Source organism: Neolamprologus multifasciatus, chromosome 17 (genome assembly GCF_963576455.1).
Source record: "Neolamprologus multifasciatus chromosome 17, fNeoMul1.2, whole genome shotgun sequence".
NCBI lineage: Eukaryota > Metazoa > Chordata > Actinopteri > Cichliformes > Cichlidae > Neolamprologus > Neolamprologus multifasciatus.
Genome location: NC_140455.1, coordinates 30,332,260 through 30,349,155, shown reverse-complemented (window position 1 = coordinate 30,349,155; position 16,896 = coordinate 30,332,260). Strand labels below are relative to the sequence as shown.

The window sequence follows — 16,896 nt, the reverse complement described above, 5'->3', positions numbered from 1 at the left end:
CCTGTTGCAATTACAAGACATCCACCGCTAGATGGTGCCATTGCTCCGCGTCTATGCACCTCCCTCCGAATCGGAAAAGCCACAAATTGGACGTGTTGCGCACATCTTACACGCTGTCACATGAGGGAACACCCGGGTCTGTTTCAATTGCCTGGTTTCTGACTCCACACAGCTTATCAAATTGTTATTACACAGCAGATGGGATGCGGTTCATTTGTTTAATTCCATTCACCACAAAGAACCATGGCGCTATGATTGTACAAAGAGGAAGAGGAGGGGTGTGTGGAAGGAGGAATCAATGGGCGCAGTAAAAAACAAAAAACAAAAAACGGACTTTAGTTGAAGCAATTAAGAGTGTGGCACAACCGCCTGAGCATATTCTGATGACTTATTAACGTGTTCTAATAACCAACGCCTTCCACTGTGGAAACAATCGATCCCATTGATTGGTAATAAACTTGATTGAATGGGTGGATTCTGCTGGACGACAGTGGCGCAATTAGAGGATGATTTGGTGCAGGCGGCAGGAGCAGACCCGACGCCTCCAATACATAAACATGTTTCACGTAGAGCTGGGGGACAGGGGGGTTCGCGCTTCGTGTGGCAGCTTCGTGTCGTGCGCTGTCCTTTTCAGCACCGACAACCTGGAGAAGGGGGGGTGTTGGTGGTGTTAGTGTGCGCGCGCGTCCGCGGAGCAGCGCGAGCGGACTTCACGGGAAGGGTTTATGCGCAAAGTGCGGAGAGCTTAGAGAAGGAGCGGATAACAATCAGGTGGGTTTTAACAGCGTTATTGAGCGTTACTGACGAGAGTCCGCGCATGATGAATTCCTGCACTCTGCCCCCCCCCTTCATCACCCTCTCCTCTCCCTCTCTCTCTTTCTCCCTCTCTCCACACCTCTCTGTGTCTGAGATTCATTCCTGGGCATCGACTTCATTACAGGCAGCCTCCCTCTATTGTCTCCATTAACAAGTGCGGAGTTAATAGTTGGTTTTGAGCCCCTAAATCAGCTCTGTTGGTCACGACAGAACACTTTCTTTTCTTTTTTCTTTTTTTCTTGTTTTTGTTCTTGTGTGGCAGCTGCACAGATCTGCTTCTTTCTCCAGTCATCGCCATGAGGATTGCCTAAATTATCTTCAAATTCCTTTTGCTGTTGTGGAACAAACAGATTTTTACTTCAGGATATACAGATATATATATTGATTGTGTGTGTGCGTGTGTGAGGGTGGAGGTGAAACTGCTGAGTTCCGCAAGGAAGTTGCTTTAGACGGACAGGGACCCCACGGAGCCTGCGGGGGAGGCTGGAACCGGAGCATCACCGCTCGCACACTGGCGGATGATTTGATTTTCTCATTTCCGAGGTATCTAAACACGCAGATTCTTTTCTCCACGTTACTAAATGCGCTGATCTCTTTTGCATTTCTCAGCGAAGGTGTGTGTGTGTGTTTCCCACCTTTTCCCCCCTCTCTCTCTCTCTCTCTCTAACACACATTCCTCTGCTGAATGGTTTTGACCAGTCTGTGTTATTCATTGTCTCAGTTTCACTGCTTCTTACTTTTTGCGGGATTTTATTGTTTTATGCATTTTTTTTTTAAATTCTCTCTCTCTCGCTCGTGGATTTCCCCACGGTGGTGGCTGGGTGAGTACATGCTCTAACAGCACCCGTTCAAAGGTGTGTTTTACTCAGGATTGCGTGGATGTGTGTTAGGGGAAAAAATAGAGACGTGATATAATGAGCATGAATTTTGCTCCTCCAGATATCATTGCACGGGTGTTTCTCTGCTTTTACTGAGGATGGCAGTCTTAATTAGGCTGCAATCAGAATACCACCACTGCTGTACCGAATGAAGCCCAAAGGGCTGCATAATGAGCACACACACCCCTAGACTTTGATCTCGCACAGTCTTATTTTTGAACCTGTGAGCTCCGCGTTATCTTCTGACACATGACTTAATCACATCAGAAGCATGTGTGTGTGTGTGTTTTAAAGGGATGCGTGAGCTTTTTCTTCTGCGTGCCCCACTGATGTGTGCTGAGACTGGAAACAATCAAAAAGGCTTTAAAGGACTAAGAAAAGTCTTTTCCCCCTCTGGAGGTAGCATTCAGGGGTAACGTGAACTATGTTTGGAGTGTTTGGAGAAGAGACCAGGAGAAAAAAATATATACATTCAAGTTCAGCCACATTTTATTTATTTGTCTACAGCCTTGGTTAGGGTTATAACAGGTTGAACGGAAGTCAGATCCAAAGATTTGTGTGAGTGTGTGTGTTTTGAGGGAATCGCCACTTTTTTTTTTAGTGCAGCGGTGGCCTATGAAACAGCTAAAATAAAATAAAAAATAATAATAAAATAAAGTGACAGCGAGAGAAGGGAGGAAAAAACGAGGCATGTATGTGAGAAGATGAAGGAGGGGGTGGCGGAGAACACCTACTTAAGGGGAAGGTGGGGGGGGGGGGAGAGAGGAGGGGAGGATGGGGGAGAGGACAGGGCAGCAGAAAAGCTATCACTTTCTGAAAAGAGCAGTGGACTCTCAAGAGAGATGGAGACGGCCTGTAGAAGGTGATGCGATGCAGCAGCGAGGCAGACGAGACGGTGGCAGAGAGGCAGAGCGTGGCAGGGAATAAAGAGAGAGAGAGAAATGGAGGGAGGAGGAGAAGGAAGAATCTGGAAAAAAAAAAGTGAGTGAAGAACCCCCCCCAAACCGCCCTACTTGACTACACAACCAGAAGTGGGCAACAGGCTCATAGACAGCCAGCCGTGGGTGTGAATTAAAAAGAGTGATGAGCCAGCTGCAGCCTTTCGGAGGGTGGGGGGGTTTAACACTCTTCATCGTTGAGCACATAAGCGTCACATCAGCGGGAGCCTCCTTCTTCGGGATTTCTCCTGCCTCCTTCTAGGCTGCCAGATGGGAGAAGAGAGAAAAAAAGCAGATGTTTGAGCCTTCACAGAGTGTGACAGGGGCTCCGATTGGAAAGCCAAATAGCGGTAGCCAAACTGGTTAAGAGCAGCATAAGCTCAGGTGTGTAGTGCTGCTTCATGAGCATGCAGACAAAGGATGTCTTTTCACCTCTTAAACTTGATAATCCTCAGAGGGCGTGAGTGTAAATGAGACAGGAAACTTTTAATAACCTCGGGGCCTCAGCTCAGTCACGAGACATTCGCACGTTGCCCTGATCTGTGGTTTTTTTTTAGTGCCCCACTTGAGACGTTTGCATGTAGTTACATCTTGAGCCAGTGTAGCTGTTTTTTTTTAAAAATCATAAATGCCCCCTTTCTGGTTTTAAAAATATTCATGCGGTTTGCTCCCTGTTCGGGAATATCAGATGCTTGCCAAGTGCTAAGAGCTGCAAGGATGAACTTAAAAAAGAAGAAGCAAAAAGCAGGCAGAAGGATTGACAGAAAGCTGTACCGCAGTTTAATGGACCCCAATGGAATATACTGAGACGTAGAGTTGAGCTGGCTATAATCTAGTGCGGCTTAATGACTGGGGGGCCCCGGGCCTCAATTTTAACCCATTCTCTGATTGAATTCAAGGCGAAAATTGTCGAACACACAATGTTGCAGGGAGAACACTGTTAGATGAATCAGAACTGGATAACCTATATAAAGCAGGGTTTTTAATCGTAGCGGGGGCTCGGCCGTATGAGTGGCTTTGACCTAATTCCATTTAGAGTGAAGAGAAACTGATGAATTAATTGGGACAGAATCGAATTATAAATGGATTCTTCAAGAGTGCACCTCACGCTGGGATGAGATCTGAGTCCAGAACTTGTTAGGGCCTCCCGTGGGGGAAATCAAACAGGTCTGCAGAATGGTTCAGAAGTCTTTAAATGATGCTTGGCTTTTATTACAGGAAGGCTATGCTGTTGTTTTATGGGGAGACGGTGAGAAATCTTTTTTGAAAACTGCTCTGGGATTTGATTAATGGGCCAGCAGACATACACAGTTCAAGATTATGAGTACTGTAGCCAACTCCTAAGGAGTGCTGGACATTTCAGTATTGGGTAGTGCAAATGTTTAAGTTAAACTAATGCATTTAGCGTTTTTTTAAGGGCTATTTTACATAATAAATGGTCAGGATTGAAAATGGGCCAATCTCCTCTTGTGGTAAGTAAAAAACAAAACCCATGAAAAAATCACATTCCAGATGCACGTTTGAGGATATGCAAATAAAGCATGGATGTCAAAGTGACCACACACTGGCAAACAGGCAGATTCGTTCTATACAGTATAGTTGCAGCTTTCACAGCTATAAACTATCGTTGCAAAAAGAAGAAACTGCAACTCTATAGTCATTTAATATGAAAAACTCTTACAGGATGATATATCCAAGGCTGTAATGACTCACTGAAGCAGACCCAGTGCTGGTGTAGGTGGTACCTTCAGGTCCAGTATTGTCTAGGTTATCACATATGTGCTGTTTATTCCAGGCTTTAACGCTTGAAAAAGGAAAGGAAAGATTGAGCATGTTTTAAAATATGAATTCTCACGCATCTGTTATTTTCTCCAGGAAATGTTTATACTTATTTACCTTCACAGTACGACTGACACGTGCATACACTAAATATAAAGCGACAGCCAGCAGCCAGTTAGTTCAATTTACTGTAAAGATTGGAAACAGGGGGAAATGGCTAGCCTGTTGCATAGTCATAATCATTTGCGTAAGCTGTGGGTGGAAAATATCTTGGCAAGTTCTTAGTGTTTCCACCCGTTCTCAGTCTTGATATAGTCTGCTGGCTTCTGTTTAATGACCAGACATGACCTCACCTGACTCTTTGTTAGAAAATGAGTAAGCCGTTCCTCCTGAAGTCTTCCTTTAACATTAGGATACAACTCAGTAGTTTACTTGTGCTGAGACACTATTCTCTAAGGGAAGAAGATAAGGATGAAAAGAACTATGCGGCCAATTAACGGGCTTGTGTGTGTGAAATAGGCCACCTCAAAAGAAACGCTTGTGTGTATTTGGGTAAGCAGGACAACTATAATAAAGAATGACGTTTTAGAGTGATGGCCTAAATGTGTGCAAATGATGTAATAAGATTTACACTTGCTGGTCACTTCATTATGTACACCTTGCTAGTACAAAGATGGACCCCTCCCCTTTTGCTTTCAGAGCTGCCTTCATTTTTCCTGATGTCGATTCATTGAGGTGCTGGAAACATTGCTCAGATGCTTGATGACCATGATATGGTCATCAACAACACAGGTAGACTTTAGTATTTCAACAATACAAAGAAAATATCCTGCATCACACCAGCACCACCAGCGTGATCCACTGACACAAGGCAGGATGGATGAATGCTTTCATGTTGTTTACGCCAAACTCTGATGCTACCATTCAGAAGGCAGAAGTGGCACCTGGTGTGGTCTTCTGCTGCTGCAGCCCATCTGCTTACAGATTTGAAGTGTTGTGCGTTAAGAGGTGCTCTGCTGCATACCACTGTTGTCACACTACATTTTTCATTAATACAGTAATGTAACATGTTACTGTACTAAGTTCTTTAATTATATTACATTGACAATTATGTCCATACATACTTCTTCAGTCCACTAAAACAGTTCTTTTAGTGGGGCGGACTAAAAAAAAAAGGCATCTTTTTTCTTCCAGCTGCTCCGGTCAGCGATTTCATGTTCTGTGCAGAAAATGTTGGATTGGTCTGCAACTTTTGAGGAGTGGAAGAGTGAACACTGCTCTCATTTTATTTTACAAAAGGATAATAGTGCAAAATGTAAACAGACAGGACAGAAGCAGCAGCATTATATGGCTAACACAACTTCGGCTTTTTGCAAGAATCTGCACAGACAGTATGCTAAGGCAATGCCAGCAAAGAATCCAGAGTATGTGCTGACCCCAGTAAGCAGCCGGCACCTGAACTTTAACAGGTGACAAAGGCAGGCAATGTTTTTAAATTAAAATTCAGTAATTCACTTACTTTTTTCAGTAATAAGTGATTTGAGCCACCGTTGCCTTGTTATGAGCTCAGAGCAGTGTGGCCAAGCTCCTCTCACCCTTCAACAAGTTATTTTTCTGTCTTTTCGTTTTTTTTGACCATTCTCTGTAAACCCTAGAGATGGTTGTGTGGAAAAAGCCAAACAGCCACGCCATGTTCAAAGTCACCTAAATCACCTGTTTTTGTTGCCATTCTTATACTTAGTTTGAACTTCGCCAAGTTGTCTCAATCATGTTTACCTCCTTAGATGAACAGGATTTCTTCCATTTGATTGGATAATTAGATGTTTGCATTAATGAGCAGCTGAACAGGTGTACCCAATGAAGCGACTGATGAGCGTATATCCACCAAACACCCTCGGTTGGTCTTAAATGCTAGTGAATTGTATATCTGATGCTTTTAACAATAGATTTCTTAAAAAAATGGATGGGAAAAATGTTTTTTTCACTAAATCTGTTAAGTTGTAGATTAATTAACCCACTTAGGGTTTGATTACTTAGGGGCATTAACAAATTTGCATAAATTACCTCTTCATGCAGCGTTAGTGCAAAATAAAATCTATGATTCTAGATCAGGGTCGAATTAGAGATTAAATCCCCTGAGGCATAAACTAATGGAAGCACATTAGCACCCCTATCATGTAGAAATCAACACGTTTGTCAAAACCAAGTTTTAAAGTCATGTTCTTCAACATGACTGCTAAATACAGCTTTGCTCACCATAGATAGAGCTACAACTCTCCCTACAGGAGTGAGTTTGAAGTAGTCATCTGGTATCACCTTGCAGGATCTTCTCCAGAAAGGGACTCAACATTAATGCTACCTGTTGTGATTTGAAGCACTGTGCACATGTGTGTGTGTGACAGAGAGTTTTGCGCTGGATGTAATGTGTTCATTTAACTGCAGCAGAAACAGCAGGTGTTTGAATGATGCAGCACACTTGCTCCACAGCAGCGCTCTCTGTCTTTTTCACCGCGGACTCTGCTTCTCCCTCTCTGTCTTACATGCTTTCCCTTTCTGTCTCTCCTCCCTTATCTTCATCTTTTTCACCGTCTGTGTCTCCTCTGTCCCTCCCCTGCTGCTTCCCTCGGCTCTCTTCCTCTCCCTCCACAAGCAGGTATCCACGTGCCTTCGTGTGGATAGCCCGAGGAGCTCGCCAAAAGGTTTCTGTGCTGTCATTTTAGCAGCTGTTCCACTCATCGATATGCCAACACAAGAGACTGTGTGTATGTGTGAGTGTGTAGAGGTGATTATGAACTGACAGACTTTGGGATTTCAATTATAGAACTGAAGTGCAAATTCTGACAGTTCCACTGGAAAGAATATGCCCATGTGAGCGTGCTGGCGAATGAGCGTCAGCGCGTTTGTTGTGCTTGTTTTTTTGATATATTTCAGTGCATTTTTTTCTTGCCCTTGAGTGGTTTTACACATGTTTGTCAGGTGGACCTTACATCCTTGCAGCAAGCTTGATGTTCACATCACATTGGGCACTCAGACATCCTGTTTCTGTCTCTCTCCAACAGGCTCTACTGAAGATGTGACTTGTGGATTACACGCTTTACTCCCTAAATAGATTTCTTCAAATTCACTGACACATTTTTGCACTACCGCTGTTTTTTTTTTGTTTGTTTGTTTGTTTAGCTTTTTTGTTTCTGTGCTGTCTTTTGGATTATGATTTCCTCATGGGGCTCGGTTAGCTCCATCTCTGGGGTCCTTTACCCCTCCTTCATCGACCAGTAGACCCAACATTTATATTAATTCCAGAACTCTCAGTTTTGGAATCCCTCCTCTGAGATCTGCTTTGTTAACTTCTTCATTGATCATGGAACCACGGTGGAGACCAGTTTCCTACCCCTTGTCTCCCTCCTTCATCTTCCTCCTCGTGGCTACTTCTCACACTTGGCTCATTCCCGTCGCCTCCCCTCAGCGAATCCCCACAGACCCTCAGGCGGCACCAGAGTACGCCCACTCCATCCGACTAGATGGCGATATTATACTCGGCGGATTATTTCCAGTGCACGCCAGAGGGGACCGTGGCACGCCATGTGGCGAGCTAAAAAAGGAAAAGGGCATCCACCGCTTGGAGGCCATGATGTTCGCCATCGACCTGATCAACAAGGACCCCGAACTGTTACCCAACATCACACTGGGGGCCCGGATCTTGGATACCTGCTCCAGGGACACATACGCTCTGGAGCAGTCCCTGACGTTTGTACAGGCCTTGATAGAGAGGGATGGATCCGATGTCCGCTGTGCCAACGGAGACCCTCCAATCTTCACCAAGCCGGATAAAATCGTAGGAGTGATCGGAGCTGCAGCCAGCTCGGTGTCGATCATGGTGGCCAACATCCTGCGCCTGTTTAAGGTAAGAATTGACACACGACTGAGCCGCTTTATTTTTGTTGTTGTTTCTTTTTCCTTCTCCCTTCCTATCCTCTCTTTTTTGCATTTTGTGTTCATATTTGGCTTGAGAATACAAGTTACACGGGGGAGGGGGGGGGGGGGACAACAAGGCAGAAGAGAGAGAGAGAATTTTTGGAGTGTTTGGTCTTGCCTTTCAAAGCCTAAAGTGTGATTTTATCTCATGTTCAGATGTGTGTGTCTATGTGTGTGTGCATGTGTGTTTGGGTGAGCGAGAGAGATGTGTCAAGATGTGTCAAGTGATGCTTGTAAGAAAAGGGTTTTTGTGTGTGTGTGTGTGCATATGCTTCTGCTGTGCAGCTTAGATCATTCCTGGCTTGTGGTTTAAGCCAGATAAAAATGGCTGCCAAACACGGGTATCAATTACTGCTGAAATCTGTCAACAGACCCTTCATTCACTTACAGTTTGTGTTTATGTGCGTTTGTATGCGTGTGAGCACATGTGCTGTATGTTTCCCCGCTAGGACATCTCTTTGTGTCTCTGTGTTCTTCATCACACGCGTGGGCCTAATTGAGCATCCTCATGAGTGCTCATGTGTATGCTGTGCAACGGTGTGCCTGCTCATGTTTGTGTCCTTGCAGCAGCTCTCTTGTCTCTGGTTGAGACCTCTCTCTCTCTCAGAGTATATTTCTATGAGTGCGTTTGTGTGTGTGCTTCTGTTGTCATCATTAGTTGCACAGGCCTGACGGATAACCATATGATTATGAAATATGAGTCCAGCGATGACGCCCATGGCATTTCACATCCACATCTATCCCACGCTCTTTCACAAGGTGTGTGCGTGCGTGTGTGTGTATATGGTGTGGCCATGCATTTTTCACCTGCCCACTTTCAGAAACCCATACGCTACAGGCGTGTGAAAACGTACAGGGCTGTGAGAGCGCACATGTGTTATTGAATGCACTTGTTAACAAACAGCTCGCGCTTCAAATGGGAGATTTGCATATTAAACAACAACGGCAACAACTAAACATGATTTATGCCAGGATCTGTCACAGCAACAGCGCTCGAACAGAGCCTTTCTGCCTCTGTGCCGTCTCATTCTCATTTGCCTAATACGATTTAGTGCCGCGCACGTGTCTTTTTGCGTGTGTTTTTGTGCACGTTGCATGTCGGCATGTTTTCTGTGCTCGCCGGCGAATGTGCAAACCAGTGTGTTCGGTAAAGCGTGCCAGTGTGATTATTTGCAAACACGTGGGAGTCTTTTAGGCATTTATCTGTACGTGTGCGATGGTATCAACCACATGCTTGTGGCGGTGGTATTGTGTGACACACGACTGTATCGTTCTCTGCGTGGTTTAACATGAATAATGTACCATGGCTCGCATTATGAAAATAGTATGGAGGACACACACATGCTCACAAGCAAACATATGTCTTTTTTAAATGGGCTAATCTGACAGCGCCAGTCACAGCTAGTCGCCCACTCAACACAGGGGGCTCAGAAAGCGCCTGTGAAATGTGTGTGTGCGCGCACATCTTCTAATCTCACAGCAGACAAAAGAGATTCAAACAACAGATTGCGTGAAAAAAATCAAAATCCTCAAGAAAACAGATTTTATTTAATTTTTTAACCAAGCTTAGCTGCAGAGGGAGCCACTCACTGACAGTCACAGCTGAGAGAAATCTAGACAAGCAGCATGACGTTATTGGAGCTCTTTGTGCTGCTCGTCTGTTTTAAGAGATCTTCGCACTATCTTCGTGTCAGTTCTGCGCTGTGGGATGAGAGCTAAGAGGCAAAGGGACTGACATGAGAAATAATAAGATAAAACTTTGTTCATCCACATGGTGAGAAACCAGCCATGGACCAGGCAGCGGAATATTGGGACGCAAATTATACAATCAACTCAAAACTATTAAAAGGAACTACACTATATTGCCAAAAATGTTCACTCACCCATACATATCATTGAATTCAGGTGTTCCAGTGACCGCCACAGCAACAGATGTAAAAAAAAAGCAAGCAGAGAGGAATGCAGCCTGCTTCTACAAAATTGCATCTAAGCCTTAGATCACCAGTGCAATGCAAGGCATCAGCTGCAGTGGTGTAAAACACAATGAAGCTGGACTCTAAAACAGTAGAGATGTGTCCTCTAGAGTGCATCTTTGTCTGGCAAGTCGATGGCCGAGTCTGGGTTTGACGGTTACCAGGAGAATGGTACTTGTCTGACTGCCAAGTGTGAAGTTAAGTGGAGGTGGGATTATGGTTTGGGCTGTTTTTCAGGAGTTGGGCTCCAGTGAAAGCAACTCTTAATGCTTCAGCAGGCCAATACATTTTGGACAATTTTATGCTCCCAATTTTAGAAGAAGAATAGAATAATCCTTTAATTGTCCCACAAGGGAAAATTTGGTTGTAACAGCAGCCAAAGAGACAAATATACAAACAAACAGTACACAGGACACGGAACAGAAACATACACAATTTTTCTTACATATTTACATTAAGGACAATGGTTACTATAAACAGAGAGTACTGTACAGTTATTAAATTAAATAAAAATAATTACAGGTAAGAGGCAAACCAGGTTGTAGTGCGAATTGGTTAATTAACTAACTTATTGCAGTTACAGCATTGATGTAAACATCTATGTTTGTTGGGAGCAGTTCAGATTGTACAGTCTGACAGCTGCAGGGAGGAAGGACCTACGGAAATGCTCCTTCATGCATCGAGGATGCAGCAGTCTGTCACTGAAGGAGCTCTGCAGTTCAGCAACATCTACATGCATGGGGTGGGAGACTCTGTCCATCAGAGATGTTATTTTGGCCAGAGTTCTTCTGTCTCCCACCACCTGTACTGGGTCCAATTTTGTGGGAACATTTTGAGGAAGACCACTTTCTGGTCCAACATGACTATGCAACAGTGCACAAAGCAAGGTCCATAGAAATATAGCATAGTTCAATGAGTTTGGTATAGAAGAATGTGACTGGCCTGCACAGAGTCCTGACCAAACCCAATAGAACAGCTCTGGGATGAATTAGAGCGGACACCGTGAGCTAACATCAGTGTCTGACCTCACAAATGTGCTTCTGGAAGAATGGTCAAATTTCCCAACACACTCCTAAACCTTGTGGAACACATCTCCAGGAGAGTTGAAGCTGTTATAGCTGGAAAGGGTGGGTCAACATCACAGTCAATCCGATTGAGAATGGGCTGTCACTAAAGTGTTTAGGCAGATGAGTGAATACTTTTGGCAATTTGGTGTATGTGGAACAACTGTCAAGGTTCATTTGTTAATTTAGTTTTGACTTAATACATGAAAGAAAAATCAAACTTTAGTACTGTATAACATACTTACTGAGCACAGTGTTCTGGACCTATAGTCACACTTATTATCTAGATCAGCAGTTTGCATCCTATAGGATTTCGAACCTGCAAACTGGGTCATGGAATGTGTCTAAGAGATGATTAATGGGATTGGAAGGCAATAAAAAGCACATCTTCTCCACAAACCCTGCTTTCTGTTATATCATGCAAATTGCTTGCCTGTATACTGTAGTTTTACCCCTGAAGGGCTCTAAAATATATGAGAAAGAGAATCAGTCAACTCATAATCTACTTTACTCCGAGATTAGAGCGAATAAGAGAGCTCCAGAAATGTGGGCAATAATTCCACATTGCCAGGGAAATTGGATATGTGGAAAAGAAAGGCATAGCTACAATTGAACCATGAAGTTCATCTGTAAACTGCACGTGCTGGATGTTTCCAAATGATTTGATGGAAATGCAAAACACCGGCAATAATTTTACCCAAGCTTGTGTTTCTGTCACATCAGTTTGTCTAGGCATTAGTCACGGGTTCATTTAAAAGCAGCATGATTCTCTGACTTCCTCGCTTCCAGTTGTCCTCTTAGAAAACTAGATTTATCCTTCAAATAGTCATGGTTTAAAATGAATGTGTGGGACAGCAGATGTAATGCTGCCTAATGAGCTCTTTGTAAAACTTTGGAGCGTTTTCAGCTTGCGTTGTTTGTTGGATCGATGGTTGAATTGAATTAATGAGGTACTATTGATTTATACGATGAAGACTAGATAAGTGCTGCGCTGGGTTTTTTTTCACAAATTGTAATTTTAACCTGGAGCCTGAAACATCCTGTGTATTACAGGGCTGCCCACTCGTTTCCTGATTGCTGTTCCTGGTAATCAATAACCTTGAGGAGTCCACATTTTTTTGTCTTTTCTCTCATATTTTGTCTTAATTTTTCTCTGTAATTATTCACTCACCAGCAACTACCTGCTTCATCCAGGTTTATTGATCGTGTTTGTGCACGGATGGGTAATTACAAAACATTATGGATCCATGAACCTCCGAGACCTTTAGACAGCTGTCAGACCTCCTTGAAGCTAACCTTTGCTTGCGGACAATCGCCATATAAATCTATCACTGTAAAACGCTGACAGCACACATTGGCATCAAATTTGTCTCGATAATGTGGCTTGATATTGTCGCAAGTAGTATTTAACACACTTTTACATCAGTGCCCCTCACCTCAGTGTGTGGCTTTGTCTGCTGTGTCGCCAGGAAATCATACATTGAAGTGAAAAGCACATTTCGCTCAATGACACCCGCACGCTGTGTGTCAGAAGCCGAAAATGAAAGTCAATTCATAAATTGATAAGTGGTGGCTTTTCCCTAGTGAGAGCTAATATAATGACTTTGCCTTAGGGAATTTAGGAAACACTTCCAGTATGCACACATCTCTCTCTGTCTCTCTCTTTCACACACACACACTGAAATCTCTACCCTTCATTCAATCAGCATCAGTTCCCCTTGACTCTGCTTGAAGCTTGCAAATACACACAGACACACTCTTATTTCCTCTGAGAAGACAACTTATTGTCTGTGTCTCTAGTGGTTTTAATGAAGTTGTGTGTTCCATTTCCAAGGTCAGAGCAGGAAGCCTTTTCCCACGCTCTGCGACATTGCTGCACATACATCCAGTTACTCTTGCACCGGTGGGTGAGTGTATGTGTGAGGAAGACTCATTGCCGAGAAACCTTCTTATTGCTTCCATAATTCAGCTGCAGCTTCCCTTTCTTGTACGTCTGGAGAATTAACTGCTGCACTGTGCGATATTCATTTGCCCGCATATTACCGCCACCTTGATTGCTTTCCTGGGTTTGTTGTTTGAGCTGTATTTTTCCACTGTGACAGGTACATCCTGGATCCCAGTAGTAAGCTGTGACAGTTGCACAATGAGTTAACTGCATATATGAAAACCTCCCTATCCGTGGGCACTGCCTGTCTCCAAACAGAATGCACAAACAGACACGCGATAACAGCCCAGTCTCATATTGATATGTGTAGCAGCTACGCTAGTAGCATAAAACCAAATGGAAACATGTGAGGAAGTGTGGTAAACAAAAGAATTTCTCGATAGTGACTTGAGGCTAAAAAGCAGCCAATCCCTGTGCTAATGACCAGAAAACAACAAAAAAAATGCCTCTATAGCTACTTTCTCCATTCTTAAAAATGCCCAAAATATATTCTCATTGTTCAGTTTTAGCTCGCATGTTTAAATGATTAGCCTTATTAGGCTAAGGAATTAAGTCACTTAACACGATCTCTCCACCATGTATGTGGTTTTTGTGCCCTTCAGAGCATTTTAAGGAATTTATCTGAGAAATGATATATTGTAAATGGCTGGTTATGTAGTTAACTGTACTAACAGAAGTCACATGCTAGCACTGTTAGCAGGGATCTCTCTGCTATCTGCTATTCACTCCTATAGCTTATGGAAGCATCTTGCTAAGTGTAGCATAATACACTGATACAGTACATGGATACACCTTGCTTGAGTTGAGCTGATATTTTAGCTTTCCAGTCTCTCATCCAACTATGGTCCAATCCAATATGCCGATGAATATAATACCAAACTCAAGACTTAAAAATATCAACAGATTAATCTCAGTTTGATCTGCTCAAAGAATTGATTTCCAGAACTGTGTAGGCTTTTTTAGATGTAGTCTGACAAGGTCAAATGTGAGAGTCTTGTTCTTGAAGTGTAAAAAGTTGTAAACTTCCCATTTCCATTTATGAAGATATCTCTTGATTGTAGACTTTGAGAATGATATGGCTGTAGAAAGCACTTGAACTGAAGATGAAAGATGGCAATTTAGTTTTCACCCGGTTATGTTAAAAACATAAGTACTTGCCAATAACAAAAAAAAAAGAAAAAGAAAAGAAGAAGACTGTGGCCCCACTTAAACTCTTTCACAATATTAACAGCATTTGAGAAATCTCCATTTTCCGTTTTGGTGTGAACAAAATCACATTCTTTCTGTTAAAGAAGCGCTGGAATGCAAATTACTGAGAACATATGTTTGTTCAAGCTGTTGAAATGCAATGACGACTGAGTGTTTTGCTCACTTAAAACAATCTCCTTTTCAGACACATCATTGCCTTCTGAATTTACAAATCAATTTGGCATCAAGCTCCACAACGATGACAACAGCTGCATTAAAATGCTATTAACAGGAAATGCTGTAATTTCATTCGTATGCTTATTCAGACACAAGTCTGAAGGGATTTGCTATTAGTCTCAAGGTCAGGTCGGTTTGTTACACGGTCTTGTTCTAATCCTGCACACTCTTTGATGAAATAATGACAGGAAAGACACCAGTGAGCGGAACGCGTGTGAAGGAGACTTTGCAAGGAAGCTTGGACAAGGAAGATAGACAGAAGGATAAAGGTACAAATAAAAGATATAAAAGGCAAAAATCCAGAAAGACGGTGAGCAGGGGAGAGTGTGACATTCTCTAGAGTGTAATGATATGGTGTGGATTTCTTTCATGGAAGCATTATGCATTAAGAGGGTGATGATAATGAAGCCACAGAGCACTCCGAACAGCAAGCAGGAAGGCTCATTAGGACATGAGTGGGTCTCTGTTTCGTGTTGACTTGTGCACATTGCTTCACTCCGAATTATCTGCAACAGGGAAATATCACGACTGCTGCAGCTGGGCAGGACGCGATCATCCAACCTTTACTAACGAAGGCAGACTTAATGAGCAAATGTTTAATGAAGGGAGACTTAATTGTCCTTCTGAAATTATTTATTACTTTCATTTGTAGAGTGTTGCCTGGAGATTCATTAACAAGAGCCATATGTTAGGTGTGAACAGGGACGAAAGTGGATTTATTTGCAGCTGAACAGTGCTAGTCTTGTGATGTGGGTTTGAAAATAGCAAGCAGGAAACCCCCAAATATGAACGTGCTTAGTAAAGTATGAAGCCGAATATTAATGGAGCATAGAGCTAACTCAGCCTAGCGCAGTGGTTCCCAAACTTTTTTTGCTGGGCCCCCCTTGTTTTACAAGAAAAATGTTCGCGCCCCCCCTCGCGCACGCGCGCACGCATGCACGAACACATCCTCCAACCACACACACCCATATTTTGCTCCATTGCGGTTTATTTCACACCTCAAACATTTAGTGAACAATTAAGCAAATACAAGTAATGTGCAATAAATTACAGGTAGTAAGAAAATAAACTACTAAGTCTTTTATGCTACGTCCACACGGGTATTTTTGAAAACGCAGCTGTTTCGTCCACGTAAACGGCGTTTCGAATCCCGAGAACGGAGATTTTTTAAAACTCCTTTTTTGCGTTTACGTGTGGACGAGGTATACAGAGTTCTTCACACAACGTCAAAGGTATGTGCCTTTTTTTCACGTCACGCTGTGTGCACGTTATTGTTTACATGAGATGAATTGCAGAATGGCAGATAGAGACAAAATACTGTTAATCTGACTATCTGCAGGTTTTACATGCTTACATATACACGCAGTTACTGTCCCTCCATTTAGAAAGGCAGAGGCGTCATGGTGTAATTATTTTACATTTAGTTGTTTTTTTTTTCCCGTGTAATAATATTCAACATTGCTATCAAGACATCTGCATCATCCCTCTGCAAAATGGGTTCAAAAACATGAACAACTGTTGGATGCTGTTTGTCCGTGATTTGAACCGGGGGAACAAATTGTGGCAGGATCAGCCTGATGTTATTTGTATCCCACTGTAACTTTACTGTATAAAGAGCTAAGATCTCCAAAATGTCAGGAGTAGTTAGTCGTTACAACAAGTGTTTGTGAACTAAAAATCAAGAATGTGGGATACTGTTTGTCCGTGATTTAAACAGCCCAGCGCTGCTCCCAACGAAGGGAAAACCAATCCTGCAGGGAGACCTACCTCGGTACTTGTGCAGGTGAAACCAAAGGGAAGATATGCTTCACCATATTTTCTAGTCTTTGGCTTAGAATGAAGTTGGTTTGGAAACATATTCAGCGATGCTTCATCTCCTGCTTTGCGTTTGTGTGGGCGCCCGTGCTAGCAGTGTCCAAGCGTTGTTTTTTGGGTTTTTTTCCCTTGTCATGCAGCGCCCCCCCTGCAATGGCACTGCGCCCCCCCCCCTAGGGGGCGGGCCCCACACTTTGGGAACGTCTGGCCTAGCGACAAAGTCAAGTTCAGCCATCCCAGCAGATGCCAGTCCACTTTAGCTGATGGCCATCTCCATATCCAATGTGTTCT

General features: G+C 43.2%; 1 protein-coding gene across 3 annotated transcripts in view; it reads left to right on the top strand.

Moving 5' to 3' along the window:
* Positions 1-795: 795 nt before the first annotated feature.
* The window catches only part of grm8a (glutamate receptor, metabotropic 8a), a 296,528-nt gene continuing 280,427 nt past the window's right edge, over positions 796-16,896 (top strand). Inside the window, exons 1-2 of one of the 3 annotated variants that reach the window (XM_085136973.1) lie at positions 796-1,359; positions 7,471-8,312. In XM_085136973.1, coding sequence (XP_084993099.1) covers positions 7,770-8,312 — 543 coding nt within the window. In that variant the 5' untranslated portion in view covers positions 796-1,359; positions 7,471-7,769. The other 2 variants (XM_085136975.1, XM_085136974.1) reach the window with 2 other exon arrangements.